At 42.3% G+C, this 16,964-nt stretch overlaps 1 protein-coding gene across 2 annotated transcripts in view; it reads left to right on the top strand.

Annotated features, from left to right (window-relative positions):
* The first annotated feature begins 1,854 nt into the window (after nucleotides 1–1,854).
* hid1a (HID1 domain containing a) overlaps nucleotides 1,855–16,964 on the top strand; it is a 67,067-nt gene continuing 51,957 nt past the window's right edge. The window contains exons 1-4 of one of the 2 annotated variants that reach the window (XM_060901386.1): nucleotides 1,855–2,016; nucleotides 4,582–4,731; nucleotides 13,173–13,343; nucleotides 14,553–14,675. In XM_060901386.1, coding sequence (XP_060757369.1) covers nucleotides 1,951–2,016; nucleotides 4,582–4,731; nucleotides 13,173–13,343; nucleotides 14,553–14,675 — 510 coding nt within the window. In that variant the 5' untranslated portion in view covers nucleotides 1,855–1,950. Of the gene's footprint in view, nucleotides 2,017–4,581; nucleotides 4,732–13,172; nucleotides 13,344–14,549; nucleotides 14,676–16,964 lie in introns of both variants that reach the window. The other variant, XM_060901385.1, reaches the window with a different exon arrangement.

Here is a 16,964-nt window from a genome sequence, read left to right as displayed (position 1 = left end):
TACACCCTGGACAAGTCGCCAGGTTATCGCAGGACTGACACAGAGACAAACCACCATTCACACTCACGGTTGATTTAAAGCCACCAGTTAACCTAACCTGCATGTCTTTGGACTGTAGGGGAAACTGGAGCACTCGGAGGAAACCCACACAGAAAGGGCCCCCCCCATCAGCTACTGGGCTCAAACCCAGGACCTTCTTGCTGTGAGGTGACAGTGCTAACCACCACACCACCGTGCTGCCGCTCTTAACTATCTATCCATCCATCCATTATCTGTAGCCGCTTATCCTGTCCTACAGGGTCTCAGGCATGCTGGAGCCCATCCCAGCTGACTATGAGTGAGAGACAGGGTCCACCCTGGACAAGTCGCTAGGTCATCACAGGGCTGACACAGAGACAAACCACCATTCACACTCACGGTCAATTTAAAGCCACCAATTAACCTAACGTGCATGTCTTTGGACTGTAGGGGGAACCCCACACAGAAAGCCCCCCCCCATCAGCTACTGGGCTCAAACTCAGGAACTTCTTGCTGTGAGGTGACAGTGCTAACCACTACACCACCGTGCTGCCGCTCTTATCTATCTATCTATCTATCTATCTATCTATCTATTGTCTGTAGCCACTTATCCTGTCCTACAGGGTCGCAGGCAAGCTGGAGTCTATCCCAGCTGACTATGAGTGAGAGGCGGGGTACACCCTAGACAAGTCGCCAGGTCATCGCAGGGCTGACACAGAGACAAACCACCATTTACACTCACGGTCAATTTAAAGCCACCAATTAACCTAACCTGCATGTCTTTGGACTGTAGGGGAAACCCACACAGACACCATGCAAACTCCACACAGAAAGGCCCTTGCCGGCCACTGGGCTCGAACCCAGGACCTTCTTGCTGTGAGGTGACAGTGCTAACCACTACACCACCGTACTGCCGCTCTTAACTATCCATCCATCCATCCATCCATCCATTATCTGTAGCCACTTATCCTGTCCTACAGGGTCGCAGGCAAGCTGGAGCCCATCCCAGCCGACTATGAGTGAGAGGTGGGGTACACCCTGGACAAGTCGCCAGGTCATCACAGGGCTGACACAGAGACAAACCACCATTCACACTCACAGTCGATTTAAAGCCACCAATTAACCTAACCTGCATGTCTTTGGACTGTAGGGTAAACCCACACAGACACCATGCAAACTCCACACAGAAAGGCCCTTGCCGGCCACTGGGCTCGAACCCAGGACCTTCTTGCTGTGAAGTGACAGTGCTAACCACTACACCACCGTGCTGCCGCTCTTAACTATCTATCCATCCATCCATTATCTGTAGCCGCTTATCCTGTCCTACAGGGTAGCAGGCAAGCTGGAGCCCATCCCAGCCGACTATGAGTGAGAGGCGGGGTACACCCTGGACAAGTCGCCAGGTCATCACAGGGCTGACACAGAGACAAACCACCATTCACACTCACGGTTAATTTAAAGCCACCAATTAACCTAACCTGCATGTCTTTGGACTGTAGGGGAAACTTCACACAGAAAGGCCCTTGCCGGCCACTGGGCTCGAACCCAGGACCTTCTTGCGGTGAGGTGACAGTGCTAACCACTACACCACGTCATTATTATGGCTGAAACGGGGTATTTATTTATTTGCTGATGCAAAATAACGAAAGTATGTTACTTAAAAATAGCCCGAATCCTAAACACAAGTGCACTATGTCGGTGTACATACTGTAGTGCACTCACGCAGTGCGCAATAGCGAGCTGTTTGGGATTGAACCTAGCAACAGTCTCGCGTGCCTGGAAGCCGGAAGTTTGTGCCTGATCTCCGCGGATGACACAAGCGCAGGAGGAGGAGAGAGAGAGAGAGAGAATATATTATACACTGTCCGCAGCAGTGGCGCTGTCTTCTGTCTTATATTAGAGAGAAATTATATTACAGAGCAATCAAGCAAAATGGGAAATACGGATTCAAAGCTGAAATTTCGCAAAGCGGTAATCCAGCTGACCACGAAAACGCAGGTTGGTGGTGTGTGTGATAAATGTGTGGGAGTGCGGAGAGATTAGCAGATGGAGCGCTGAATCAGGCTGGAGATGATCTCTGCAACATCACGGATGCGCACATGACTCCAGTCCAATCCTCCAGGCCTGATGGACCGTTTTAATCTTAATGACACACAGGCTTATTTATTTAAACACGCTTTCGTGTTTAGATTTCTTTTCGTGTTGCACCTGCCAGCTGGCTGTCGATGTTATTTCCCCAAAGCTGAATTGAATCCGTTACAGGAAGGAAAAACAACAACAACAACAACGATTTCTCTTCGCCTCATTGTTTACATCTAATGACGCTCTTTTGTTTATTTTTTTTCATTATTTGTTTTTTCTTCTTCTTCTAGACTTTTTTTTTTTAAATTTTTTCAATTGATCGTGTAGCCATATGTCTCTTTTAAAGCACTATTATTTGTGTCAAACAGAAATATCAGCCACGTCAGTCGTCAATAACAACAATTACACTCGAGTCAAATAAATATCCAGTTACTTTGAGTCCTGTGATCACGCGAGATTTTAAGTTCACGCGCGACTTGTTTATCTAGAGAACTCACCAGGCTTTATTTAGTCTCACCAGGCTCATGTGTGTACCTGCTTCGTCTATACAGGGGAAGAAAAGTCCTTACTTTTACTGATTTTTTTTTTAATTTATAACCTGTCTAAATCTGGACAGTGTTAATCAAAATTACAAAACATTGTGAAATCATGGGCAGTGTTAAGCATTTTCCTAGACTGTATTTTACTTTGGCTTTTAGTTGTCTCGTCTCGTCTCATATCTCATCTCATCTCATCTCATCTCATCTAATGATCTGTAGCCGCTTTATCCTGTTCTACAGGGTCGCAGGCAAGCTGGAGCCTATCCCAGCTGACTACGGGCAAAAGGTGGGGTACACCCTGGACAAGTCGCCAGGTCATCATAGGGCTGACACATAGACACAGACAACCATTCACACTCACATTCACACCTACGCTCAATTTAGAGTCACCAGTTAACCTAACCTGCATGTCTTTGGACTGTGGGGGAAACCGGAGCACCCGGAGGAAACCCACGGGGAGAACGTGCAAACTCAGCACAGAAAGGCCTTCGTCAGCCATGGGGCTCGAACAAGCAAGCACAACTTTCTTGCTGTGAGGCGGCAGCGCTAACCACTACACCACCGTGCCGCCTATTATTATTATTATTATTATTATTGGGTGGCACGGTGGTGTACTGATTAGCACGGTCGCCTCACGGCATGAAGGTTCTGGGTTCGAACCCAGCAGCCGGCGAGGGCCTTTCTGTGTGGAGTTTGCATGTTTTCCCCGTATTTGCGTGGGTTTCCTCCGGGTGTTCCGGTTTCCCCCACAATCCAAAGACATGCGGTTAGGTTAATATGGGACGGCCTTGGGTTGAGGTGCCCTTGAGCGAGGCACATAACTCCCAACTGCTCCCCAGGTGCTGTTAGCATGGCTGCCCACTGCTCTGGGTATGTGTGTGTGCTCATTGCTCTTATGTATGTTCACTGCTTCAGATGGGTTAAATGCAGAGGAAATTTCACAAGTGTGTGATGAATAAAGTTGTGCTTGCTTGCTATTATTATTATTTCAGTATCTTTTCCCACACAGTTGTTGAGTTCTGCTGTTTTTGTCATTTAATGCCCGTCATCACACCTGTTTTCTGTGGGTGTATTCTAATGATTTCAATAAGAAAAGGGACACAAACAATAGCTTTCCTGAGTATTAAATAATTTCTTCGACTTTCGCTTCGACTGAAGCAGACAGGCTCACAGTAAATATTTCCTGAGCTTTGGACAAACAATTAAAGAAGGAATTCCTCCCGAAAGGCACACACAACCTATGAAATCTAAACATCTGTCAATACTTGAACTATACCTCATTCTAATGTGATATTCGACATGGTCTATACATACTGCTATAAGCTCTTATATGACTTGTGTAGGCCTGGATCCTCATAGTTGTATCATAATTAATATGACGTTTTTCAGATAGTCTGCATGTCCGTGGAGGGTGGCACGGTGGTTTAGTGGTTAGCGCCGTCGCCTCAGAGCAAGAAGGCTCTGGGTTCGAGCCCAGCAGCTGGCGAGGGCCTTTCTGTGTGGAGTTTGCATGTTCTCACCGGGTGCTCCGGTTTCCCCTACAATCCAAAGACATGCAGGTTAGGTTAATTGGTGGCTTTAAATTGACCGTGAGTGTGAATGATGGTTCCTGGTGACTTGTCCAGGGTGTACCCCGCCTTTTACCCATAGTCAGCTGGGATAGGCTCCAGCTTGCCTGCGACCCTGTAGAACAGGATAAGCGGCTACAGGTGACGGATGGATGGATGGATGCATGTCCATGGACTGCTACACTCTCCTTACCCCTCACCAAGCCCAGGACGGTGTTCTTGCTTGTCCACTCGTGACATGCAAGATGTACTTCATGTGTTTTCCTGATAGTCTGTGTGTTGTCAAAAAACCATCTCGAATGACAAGGAGCGTTTATTATGTACTCAAATGGACCACACAGAACACTGCATTGACTTATGTCTTTTGCTTTCAGCCAGTGGAAGCCACAGATGATGCTTTCTGGGACCAGTTTTGGGCCGACACTGCCACCTCAGTCCAGGATGTATTCGCCCTTGTGCCAGCTGCAGAGATCCGAGCACTGAGGGAGGAATCGCCTTCCAATCTGGCAACCCTGTGTTATAAGGTAGCTGCATTCTCAGCCAAAATAAATTCATCATGTGTCCAGGGACTTCAAGTGCAATGTGTAAATTTTAAGCAGTCAATCCCATAGTCCTGAAATGAAGTCGTATTTGAGTTTGCTTTGATTTTCGTTAATGTGCGACAGAGATTGTTTGGGCGAATGAAGTCCTCATGCCATGTGGGCGCAGGAAAGCTGTCTGTGTGCTTCCCTTCCTGTCTACAGCCTTCTGCTTCCTTTCGAACACTGCCTATCAGCAGCATTAAAGAAACATTGAAAGAGCAGTCCTCTGATCTTCTAAATGTGCAGAGACAGAACTGGGGACTATATGCTTCAAGGAGCAGCGATTAGGATCAGCTTTCCTTTGTACATATGCTGGCATTCATGAGGCCATGAATAACCCCTTTCAGTGGGCCTTCGTGTATAGCTCACTCAAGTGAAAGTGTCTGATCCGAAATCAGTAATCTTTATTTCAAGATCTTTGATGACATTAGGTCTGTTTTACACACTATACTATACAACATTATACTATATAGTGCTATACATCCTGTACAACAGTCGCAAGTGACAAATTAAAGTAAAAGCCAGGTGGCTTTTTTTTTTTGCGTCATATCTGACCACCCATTTAAAAAAATAATAATAATAAGGAAGTGAATACAAAAATAAAAGAATAAGAAAATAAATGCTTTTCTTTATTGCTTTTGCTGTTCCCTATTGCTTTTTCATTTGCTTGAATGTCCAAGCTGTCGATCAACTGGCTGTGGGTGGGCTTTCCTACCTAGTCTGAGTAGTCAATTTGACAGTTAATTTTCATATATATATATATATATATATATATATATATATATATATATATATATATTGCAAAGTTTTTGATTCAGGACGCTCGACTGGGGACACAAATTTCATCACTACAGCCAGTAAATGGGCAATTCCATGTAAATGTCAACCTCACCATGCAAAAATAAAGCAACATGTAATACATCAAAACCACTCCCAGAGATCTCACCTAGGCCTGTATTTTACAGATGTGAATAAGTTGAACCAATTTGTAACCAACCTAATAGGTCACTGTCAGTCTTTCTTATAATGTAAAACCCAAGCTAAAATCAACTTTGATCATGTACAATTCTATATTATTGCCACAAGCCACAGAAATGTATGCTAAAATCCACAAAACAGCAAAACAATAGCCATCCTAAATATTATTTAAGAACTTTGATAGTTTTAGCTGATATTTAGAGAGTTTTTCAAAGGGTTATGGTGGTTAAATTGCTGATTTTCTAAACATATGCCATGTCTATTTCAGACGCGTCACATCCATAACGGAATTATGTCACATCCATAACGCTGATTTTTTCTTCCTAGATTCTGCTTGAAATAGAAAATATTTTAAACAAAGGCTTTTTTTATTTTCAGCTAAGACTCCTTTATTAAATGCATGCCTGCATTTGGATATTATGTTTGCAATTTCACAGAGTTTGATGAATATGTGTAGTCACCCTGGAAATGGGGTATTTTTTCCGTCACATCCATAACGCATGTCTTTTTTGGCATTTTCTAGAGTTCTAAATGTACTATGGGAATTCTTTTTTTCCCATGACTTCTCCAATATGAGAGGTCTTAAAAATATACAACAAATTTTAAAATACTGGAAAGGAATAAAAATTAACTAGGTCAGTTGTTGCCATTTTGAGTCCAAATGTCACATCCATAACGCTGGAATTGCTCCTATCCTGAAATTAGTCTCTGTTATGAAATTACATTTAAAAAAAAAAACATTAAATTTACCTGATTTCGATGTGTACGTTAGTTGTAAATGAATGAACTGAGTTGCTTTTACACAGTTAGAGTCCAGGAATAAAAGCGAAATTTTTATTACAACCCCAATTCCAAAAAAGTTGGTACAAAGTACAAATTGTAAATAAAAACGGAATGCAATGATGTGGAAGTTTCAAAATTCCATATTTTATTCAGAATAGAACATAGATGACATATCAAATGTTTAAACTGAGAAAATGTATCATTTAAAGAGAAAAATTAGGTGATTTTAAATTTCATGACAACAACACATCTCAAAAAATTTCGGACAAGGCCATGTTTACCACTGTGAGACATCCCCTTTTCTCTTTACAACAGTCTGTAAACGTCTGGGGACTGAGGAGACAAGTTGCTCAAGTTTAGGGATAGGAATGTTAACCCATTCTTGTCTAATGTAGGATTCTAGCTGCTCAACTGTCTTAGGTCTTTTTTTGTCGTATCTTCCGTTTTATGATGCGCCAAATGTTTTCTATGGGTGAAAGATCTGGACTGCAAGCTGGCCAGTTCAGTACCCGGACCCTTCTTCTACGCAGCCATGATGCTGTAATTGATGCAGTATGTGGTTTGGCATTGTCATGTTGGAAAATGCAAGGTCTTCCCTGAAAGAGACGTCGTCTGGATGGGAGCATATGTTGCTCTAGAACCTGGATATACCTTTCAGCATTGATGGTGTCTTTCCAGATGTGTAAGCTGCCCATGCCACACGCACTAATGCAACCCCATACCATCAGAGATGCAGGCTTCTGAACTGAGCACTGATAACAACTTGGGTCGTCCTTCTCCTCTTTAGTCCGAATGACACGGCGTCCCTGATTTCCATAAAGAACTTCAAATTTTGATTCGTCTGACCACAGAACAGTTTTCCACTTTGCCACAGTCCATTTTAAATGAGCCTTGGCCCAGAGAAGACGTCTGCGCTTCTGGATCATGTTTCGATACGGCTTCTTCTTTGAACTATAGAGTTTTAGCTGGGAACGGCGGATGGCACGGTGAATTGTGTTCACAGATAATGTTCTCTGGAAAGATTGCTGAGCCCATTTTGTGATTTCCAATACAGAAGCATGCCTGTATGTAATGCAGTGCCGTCTAAGGGCCCGAAGATCATGGGCACCCAGTATGGTTTTCCGGCCTTGACCCTTACGCACAGAGATTCTTCCAGATTCTCTGAATCTTTTGATGATATTATGCACTGTAGATTATGATATGTTCAAACTCTTTGCAATTTTACACTGTCGAACTCCTTTCTGATATTGCTCCACTATTTGTCGGCGCAGAATTAAGGGGATTGGTGATCCTCTTCCCATCTTTACTTCTGAGAGCCGCTGCCACTCCAAGATGCTCTTTTTATACCCAGTCATGTTAATGACCTATTGCCAATTGACCTAATGAGTTGCAGTTTGGTCCTCCAGCTGTTCCTTTTTTGTACCTTTAACTTTTCCAGCCTCTTATTGCCCCTGTCCCAACTTTTTTGAGATGTGTTGCTGTCATGAAATTTCAAATGAGCCAATATTTGGCATGAAATTTCAAAATGTCTCACTTTCGACATTTGATATGTTGTCTATGTTCTATTGTGAATACAATATCAGTTTTTGAGATTTGTAAATTGTTGCATTCCATTTTTATTTACCATTTGTACTTTGTTCCAACTTTTTTGGAATCGGGGTTGTAAATGCTCACCTGAGCTGAGGATCAAACCAGCAACTTTCGAGTTCTGACCTAGTGACTTTACCTTGCTACACTACGCAGCCGTTGAAACAAATAATGAGTCATTTTCAAGTCATTTTACACCGAAAAATAATGTGGAGGAAATGGAACACTGTCATAGGAGTGCCATGAAAAAGAGTACAACTGTAAAGGAATAAGACTAGATAATGGCCAGACGAAGCAAATCCTTCCTTTCCCTCCTCGATTCAAACCACAACCACATTCACACTGCGCAAAGCAGGACTCGTGTGCAGGAACTGAGTACTCAGGCTGGGCAGGAAGGCCCGCCCAAAACCAGTTTATTGACAACTTGGGCACTCAAGCAAACGAAAAAGCAATAAAGAAAATAATTTATTTTCTTATTCTTTTGCAGATTTTTTTTTTATGTTATTCCTGTGACTCCATACACCTGCTCCGGTGTACGTGAAAGTAAAAATTGTCCATTTTCCCTGACTTGTGGGTTTGTTTGTTTTTTTGTGGGGAGTTTCATGGGATTCCAGTCTTGATGCACAGCCAGAAACAATAAGAAACCGAGCATGTTAATATCTCCCAGTGTATTAATACATGAAATGGTTTTACTTTATGGGAGGAAATGTACTTGGCTGGTCTTCAGTAATCCTGGGCACAGTGCCAAAATATCACCTCTGTTTTCGAAACGCTCAACATACACTGACCACCTGTTCTACTGATGACGTTAATACGCACATGGGAGGTTTTTGTGTGACATATTCGAGAGTGTTTTCATGACTATCATTAAAACAACACGTGAGAGAATATCACTGGGAAGAATGGTGTTCATCCCCTGCAGTCATGTTCCGGAAGCTGTTTTGGATGGCTTGTAGTCAACCAACACTTTAATAATATATTTTATGATGGGCTTTGGCGGCACGGTGGTGTAGTGGTTAGTGCTGTCGCCTCACAGTAAGAAGGTCTGGGTTCGAGCCCCGTGGCCGGCGAGGGCCTTTCTGTGCGGAGTTTGCATGTTCTGGTGACTCTAAATTGACCGTAGGTGTGAATGTGAGTGTGAATGGTTGTCTGTGTCTATGTGTCAGCCCTGTGATGACCTGGCGACTTGTCCAGGGTGTACCCCGCCTTTCGCCCGTAGTCAGCTGGGATAGGCTCCAGCTTGCCTGCGACCCTGTAGAACAGGATAAAGCGGCTACAGATGATGAGATGAGATGAGATGATGGGCTTTCCTTTCAGTTGTCACCTGTATGTAGTACATGCAGATGAGATTAAAGGGGAACTGAAGTCATTTTTAAACTTGCTTTATTTCTTAATTAACGTGTTATTCAATTACATTTTCAGTTTTAGTAACCTTATATCGTGACTTGTATTGGCACCTAATTGCAATTAAACATTATACTTATCGGCCTATTCGGTTTTTAGCCATGTTGAATTTAGCTCGTTTGGTCCACGGCAGGCGTCGCTTATCCGCGCGATCTTCACGAGGCTTGTGCGAGACTTCGAAGTGTCAGCAAGGTGTCAATGCCACTGTTTTGACAGCTGTTTTCCAAACGAAATATTGCACAAAAACAAGTTTAAATGACGATAGGTGCCTACTTTTTAAACTTTCCTGATTGCCATCAAAACAAACAAAACTTCCGGCTTGATTACATCAGCATTCAAAAGAGGGCGCGCACATCTTTTGACAACCCGTGTCCGAAATCGCTCCCTATTGAGGTATTTCACCCACGTGACCAAGTCATGTGATGCTGCCATTTTGGACGGCACGGCTCGAATCGGTTTGAATGCGAGGAAGGCGACAAACGAAAAACATAAAAGAAAAAGGAGCGAGATGCAGAAAACACCTTCACTATCCAGCGACGTAGGGCATTTACAGGGCGAGCAGAGGGAGAGGTATTTGCAAAAATTGAGGTTAGCAGGCTTAGAGAACGACGTTTACCTGCTTCCACCAGGATTGTTCACTGACGTACGGAAGTACACGAAGCCCTCGTCTTTACCTGACTTCGGCCCACATGATCTGTATACCTATGTCATTAAAAACCCATCGCCATACACAGGTATTGATCTGAAAGCGTATAAGAGTTTGGATGCCGACAAATATTTTGTGTCAGGCTGGGTAACATGCCTACATCAGCGGGTCGTCCCTGGAGCCGGTGGTCGCCATCTTATTACAGCTAAGGTTTGTTCACATTTCCATTTACTTTCAGTCCTCAGGATAAACAAAATGTTATTAAATGTCATTGAAATAACTTCTTAGTCTGCTGAGACATGGCCCGTTATAAATTTGCTGTTACCAGGCAATGACCAAGAACTGTATTATTAGGGTCGGTGTAGTTGTAGCAGTGTACTAGCAGCTAGCTGTTAGCACTAGCTAATGTCAACAACAGTAGCTAGTATGTTACTGTAGCAATGTTTACGTTCAGTCATTTGGATGACTGTTAAAACCTTTCAGTCTCAAGTTTTTCCTTTACTGGATTTACTAGTTTACTGAGCTAGCGCGCTCGGGCAAGCTGGGAGCTAGCGCGCGCTAGCCTGCCTGCGGCCGGCGCGCGCTAGCTCCCAGCTTGCCCGAGCGCGCTAGCTCAGTAAACTAGTAAATCCAGTAAAGGAAAAACTTTTGTGCGACAGTAATGACGTAAATACCAGCACGACAGACTAGTGTCCGAAAGCATTTTTTAATTTTACCAATGAGCTCACTATATAGTCCTCTATATAGTAATTCTCTACATAGGGAGGAGTGAACGAGTGAGCAATTTCGGACACAGGGAATGTTGGCAGATGTTGGTCACTTTGATTTCCGCTGTACATTTTACTTCCGTCCTACGATGTCTCACACAGGTCTCAACGAATCTCGTTTACGGCCGTTGCTTTGATGTATGCTATGTAATATATCAGTCCGTATTTCAAACACTCATAACTTGTGATAGCAGTGACAAAATGGCTATCAAAAATGCATTCCTATATTTTAATAAAATGAGAGAAATAGAATTTTGAAGATAAAAAAAATTTGCCTTCGGTTCTCCTTTAATTGTATTTCATAAGTACATGTGCATTTTGCTCAACATTTGAAGCCCCGTCTTGACTAAAACAACTGAAAATTCCTCACTCAGTAGGCATACTTCAAATTCAATTCGAATTGGTTGAAACTGCTCCCACTGAATTCAGAATTGAATGCAGAACAACATGCTTTTTGCAGAATTAAAATGTTTATCCGTTCTTGAGATATTACAAATCCAAGATTGAAAAAAAAAAACCAGCTTCATTTTTAGAAAACTGCCGTAATATTCTGTATGAGGATCACATGGTCCAAAATGGGCCTCATTAGCCAATGAGATCAAAGGTTTTTTCTTAATAACTTTTCTATTTTTCAAGATATTTACATGGAAATTGGCAGGCATATAGATGATTGTGTGGCGGCATGGTGGTGTAGTGGTTGGCGCTGTCACCTCACAGCAAGAAGGTCCGGGTTCGAGGCCCGTGGCCGGCGAGGGCCTTTCTGTGCAGAGTTTGCATGTTCTCCCCGTGTCCACGTGGGTTTCCTCTGGGTGCTCCGGTTTCCCCCACAGTCCAAAGACATGCAGGTTAGGTTAACTGGTGACTCTAAATTGACCGTAGGTGTGAATGTGAGTGTGAATGGTTGTCTGTGTCTATCTGTCAGCCCTGTGATGACCTGGCGACTTGTCCAGGGTGTACCCCGCCTTTCGCCCGTAGTCAGCTGGGATAGGCTCCAGCTTGCCTGCGACCCTGTAGAACAGGATAAAGCGGCTAGAGATAATGAGATGAGATGAGTATTTAATTAGTATTCATTATGCTAATTGGGCAAAAAGTTAAATCGGTACACTCAATTTAGAAAAAAAAGTAATAAAAGATTATTCCTAATCCCCTCTTTGTGATCTGTCAGCCTTTGTATTTCTCAAAAGTCGGGGCTACCAGTGTTTCTATGAAAGAATATAAATGATTATTTCAATTAATGTTCACAGCTTCAAGGCTAACCTCGAAAAAACTGTGTGAGCCACATCCAATAAACAAATTCCAATTAATTGAATTGAAATTGACACTCGCGTTTCTGACTTCTGTTTTTTTATTTCATTCTGACCACTAAGATCTCAATATTTTTTTCATCAAAACAACTACAGTTATATTCTAAAATAGTTATTTATTTACATGAATCAGTTTGATTTGAAAAAATAAGTAGGTAAAGCTCTGAAAGCTCACTTCAGAGTCTCCCCTGAAGCATAACCTCAAAATTAGCAGACTGAAAATTTTGCTGAATACTTCATCAGAAACAGTGAGAGCGAGAGAACATCCCTATAAAAGTTATCTGATTGATATTCACGAGTAATCCAGTCGGAAACCGATCAGGAGAGAGAGAGCCTGAGCACTTTCCCGTGACTCAAAAAGCACCAGCAGTTTCCCGACGTCCTGCAAGCAAAGAGTGAACTCTGTTGTACCGACTTCAACCTGCTGTTACTCCCAAAGTACTGAACAGATATTAATGAGAGATTTCTTTGGAAAGCTGAAATTATAAGCGTTTTAGTGATCATATTCACAATAGAAAATATTCAAGAGTTAAGCCATGACAGATTTGGAAACTTGGATGAGCATCTGCATGCACTGTTTTCACAGCATGGCCAGCGAGCGTCTGATATGCCTACTAAAAGTACTAGTCTTATAGGTTCAAACCCTGAGTATATGTTTACATGCCCAGATGATGGATGAATTTGGATTCGGTTGGTATATGACCTTTCAGTTAGCACTTAAAGGATCAGAAGAAGTGGGTTGCTTTTTGTGAGTGAAAGGTTAGTAGCATTATGGCTTCCACCAAGCCATGTAGCTTTAAACAACTGGAAAGACTAGAGAGCAGTCTCTACACCTGACTTTGTGTTTTATATGTACTCTATATGCATGTGCACTAGCATACATGGTTTCTTCCTTGATACATTCCCGTTTCGCAGGCAGTGGAGAAGCTGGTGCAGGCAGCAGAATCAGGATGCCCCAGCGAGAGAGAGAAGCAGATTGTCCTGAACTGCACACGTATTCTTAGCCGCATCCTGCCCTATATCTTTGAAGACCAGGATTGGAGGGGCTTCTTTTGGTCCACCGTCCCTGGGGCCGGACGAGCTGGAGTGAGTAACTTTTCTCCGCATTGCAGGATTTGTATGTTTCAAACAGCACTTACAAAGACAGAGATAAGACGCCCACACTGCTGGAGGGGTGAGTGCTTCTTCTCGGTGAAGGAACAGAGCTGTGGCTCACACAGAGCTCTGATTCAGGCTGCTGTTTGAAAGTATGAGAATAAGGTTGGCCTGCGTGTATCAGGTGTCTTGCTTCCACAAGATCAACGCGGACCTGGCTGTTTTGTAGCATGAAGTAACCAGAAACGTAATGGCACTGTAGGTTTTTAATAGAAAATGAGTATTCACTGGTTCGGGAAAGTATAATTGTCTATTTAAGGTGGTTTTGAGATCTTTAGAGTCCAGTCTTGCATTAACATATATGCACATAAACACAAACAGTTTTTCAAAGCAAAGTCAAAGTCCCTCCCACACCAGGATCTGGCCTTCCCAGGCAGTCTCCTGTCCCAGTACTCCTGTACTAGTACCAGCTCTTGAGGCGCATGGGTGGCGCATCAAGTCTCCATTTCTATAGCTCTTGGCCTCTCACCTATTACATAGCTAGGGTTGCAGTGAGGGCCCAGTCCTCTGGTAACCTCGAGAGATCAGCTCGTGGTAGTATTTCAAATGATAGGTTTATATTATATTAATGGCATTATTGTAATACATCACTGTTTCTATAGTAACAACTCATTTACTTGTATGGCTTGTATGGTGGTGGATGATGTACATAATCTGAGACTCCTTTAAAAATGCATGGTTATTTAACAAAGAAAACTGTATAATGGTTGATATAATGGTGCTTTCTGTAATGATTTTTTTTTTAATATTTAGTCCCTTTAGGTATTTTCAGGATAGAGGACTTAGTACTTTGTGGTTTCTTAGTATCATGACTTTTTTTTTTTTGCCTCCACCTCATTGTGGATTATTTTCCTATAACAGTACATCCTGTGGTGTTGAATGTTATTTAATTAAATCAGTGGGGGGTTTGGGGTTTGTTTCACAGGGATGATCACTACAGCACTGCCATAGTCCCTGTAAAGTTTTGCAGTGTAAATTTAAAATTCTTTCACATTCCACACACTGTGTTTTCACACACTTGTGCAATATTGAAATAATCTGAGGCCATGATAAGAGGCCAGTACTATTTGCGTTCATTAATTGTTAACTATATTGGTGTCATTTGGCTCTTCTTATAAGTCAGCTCTCATGTCTCAGCAGATGGATGAGATGGACGACGATGATGATGGAGCACGGCCGCTGGCAGAGTCTCTGCTTCTGGCCATCTCTGACCTGCTCTTCTGTCCCGAGTTCACCGTGCAGAGCCATAAGAGAGGAGGACCTGTGAGTAACTTGTCAGAATCTTTGTACCATGTGTACTCCGTCACTCCTTCCTTGTTGTTACACTTGGCCAAATCCCCTTAAGTTCCTGGTTCTGCTTATTCATATGTAACCTGAACAAGGTTTTTTTTCTCTCCATTTTCTTCTCTGTAATCCTCTAAAGGATTACTGACTGACAGGTATGAGGAAGTAGGTGAAGCATTTTGGATGTGTATCAAGCTGAATGATTAATAATTTTCACATTAAGTTAGAGTCCTGCAACTGACAAGATCAGCAACGTTCTAGATCAATCATCTCTTTAGTTTGTTTGTATAGTTTCTATAATAACTAATGTGATGCTCCAAACTGAACAGTCAAAGTGATTCTACGTATTATTGCAAACTGATGTGCAGTACGTTTGTTGATATGACCGATTATAAATATAATTCAAATTCTGCAGCTTGAAAATGGATTCGCATTAAAGTAAATTCTTTCAAATGAATGAATGCTGGAACAGGATATGCTGTCCTCTAAATAAATTTGAACGAACGAGGGAACTAATCACTCACTGTTTTGTTTAACACATCACTTCAGTAGTTCGGTCCATGTTACTGTTTTATAAGCAGCATCTATTTTTTTCCAACCGACTGTCCTCATTTGTTGGGTGGATATTGTTGTGTGCAAAGAAAATGAGATGTAGATGTACAGTGAATTTGCACAAGCAGTTAGAATGCTTTACCTACTGTCCTGTTTATTTCTCTCATTATTTTGTTACTGCTGCTCTGTCCTTCTGTCTCTCTGTAGCCCTTTTTCCACAGATATTCCATATTATTCTAGCCACATTCACTGGATATGAGCAGTTGCATGCTCTGATTAGCTACTCTACTACTAGGCTATCAGCTCATATACTATGAGTAGAGAAAAACAAAATGGCAGAGCGTGTTGCTTAACCAACTGAGGATGAAATAAAAACTCAAAAGCAAAACTCCAGAAAATACAAAAAAGCAACAAAATATAGAAAGAAAGTATTTGATGGTAAGAATGTATCTTTTTTTTAATTTCTCAAGAATTATCGCATTCTTCACAAATTGCTACTGTAATTTCGCCGATTTGCTTACATTCTTCATCTTTAAGCATTAAAATTTGTTGATTTTTTTTTTTTTAGACTGGTTCAAAAGCTCAAAGAAGTTTGAAAATTACATATCTGAAATGTCCAAGGAAGAATTAAATAAATGTCTAAAGCGATTCTATACCTCAGCAAGACGGCACTTTCTACAAAACAAAAAACACTAAAGTCAATTTGTGCAGCCATCGATAGGTTTTTAAGAAGTCTGCCTCAGCAGAAATTATTTTGTTGAATGTTTTGTAAAAAGTTTTTATTTATCGAATTTGCAAAAAAATAAAAATGCTCTGTTTCTCAAAAGCCAGTGAATGTGGATAGAATAAAATGATGGTTACATATGTAACCACGGTTCTATGAATTTCGGATGGCTGCCAGAGGCGGTGCTTTAAGCACCTGGGTGTCCATCACGTGTACATGCATTTGGAGTGTTTGTATCACCAAAGTCACCTGTGACCTGGGTGATGTATGCCCCCTGCCCCAGCACTAAAGGCACGTTCACCTAGAAAGTGACCTCTTGGCAATCTTCTTGCAAGTATTGCGAGTGACTGCCAAGCTCTGGCAGTCATCCAAAATTCATAGAATCACGGTTACATACATAACCATCATTTTATTTCATTTCTACTGACTGCCAGAGGCAGTGTTTTAAGCACCTGGATGACTAATACCAACAAAGTCACGAGGAAGACCTACTTGCCCCTGTAAGAGAGCTGTGAAGGAGTAGGAAGAATGGCTGTTGCCACTGGGTTGAGAGACACTACAGTAACCCTCTAGAATCTTGCAAATGTACAGGTTGATGTCCATGATGCAGTTGCACAAATATCTGAAAGAGGAACCCCTCGTAGGGCCACCCCTGACACAGACACACTCCTCATTGAGTGACCCCTCACATGAGGGATTGGGAGACCACTGCCCCTATAGGCATTGACAATAGTGTCTACAGTCCATTTCGACAGCCACTGTTTAGTCAAGGCAGGACCTCGCCTATGCCCTGTATGACAGACAAACCATGAATCTGATTCCTGGAAGTCAGCAGTGGTTTGAATGCAAGTCTTTAATGCTTGCACTGAGCACACTAAGTATGCACTCTGCCTCTGCTCATCCTCTTGATTTGGGGGTTCAAAAGCTACCAGACTGAGGGTCTGGTTTGTCTAAGATGATGAAAAGGTCTTTGAGAGGAAGGAAGGGTTAAG

Source organism: Neoarius graeffei, chromosome 20, assembly GCF_027579695.1.
Source record: "Neoarius graeffei isolate fNeoGra1 chromosome 20, fNeoGra1.pri, whole genome shotgun sequence".
Lineage (NCBI taxonomy): Eukaryota > Metazoa > Chordata > Actinopteri > Siluriformes > Ariidae > Neoarius > Neoarius graeffei.
Note: the sequence above shows the minus strand (reverse complement) of the source record. Positions and strands in the feature narration are given on the sequence as shown.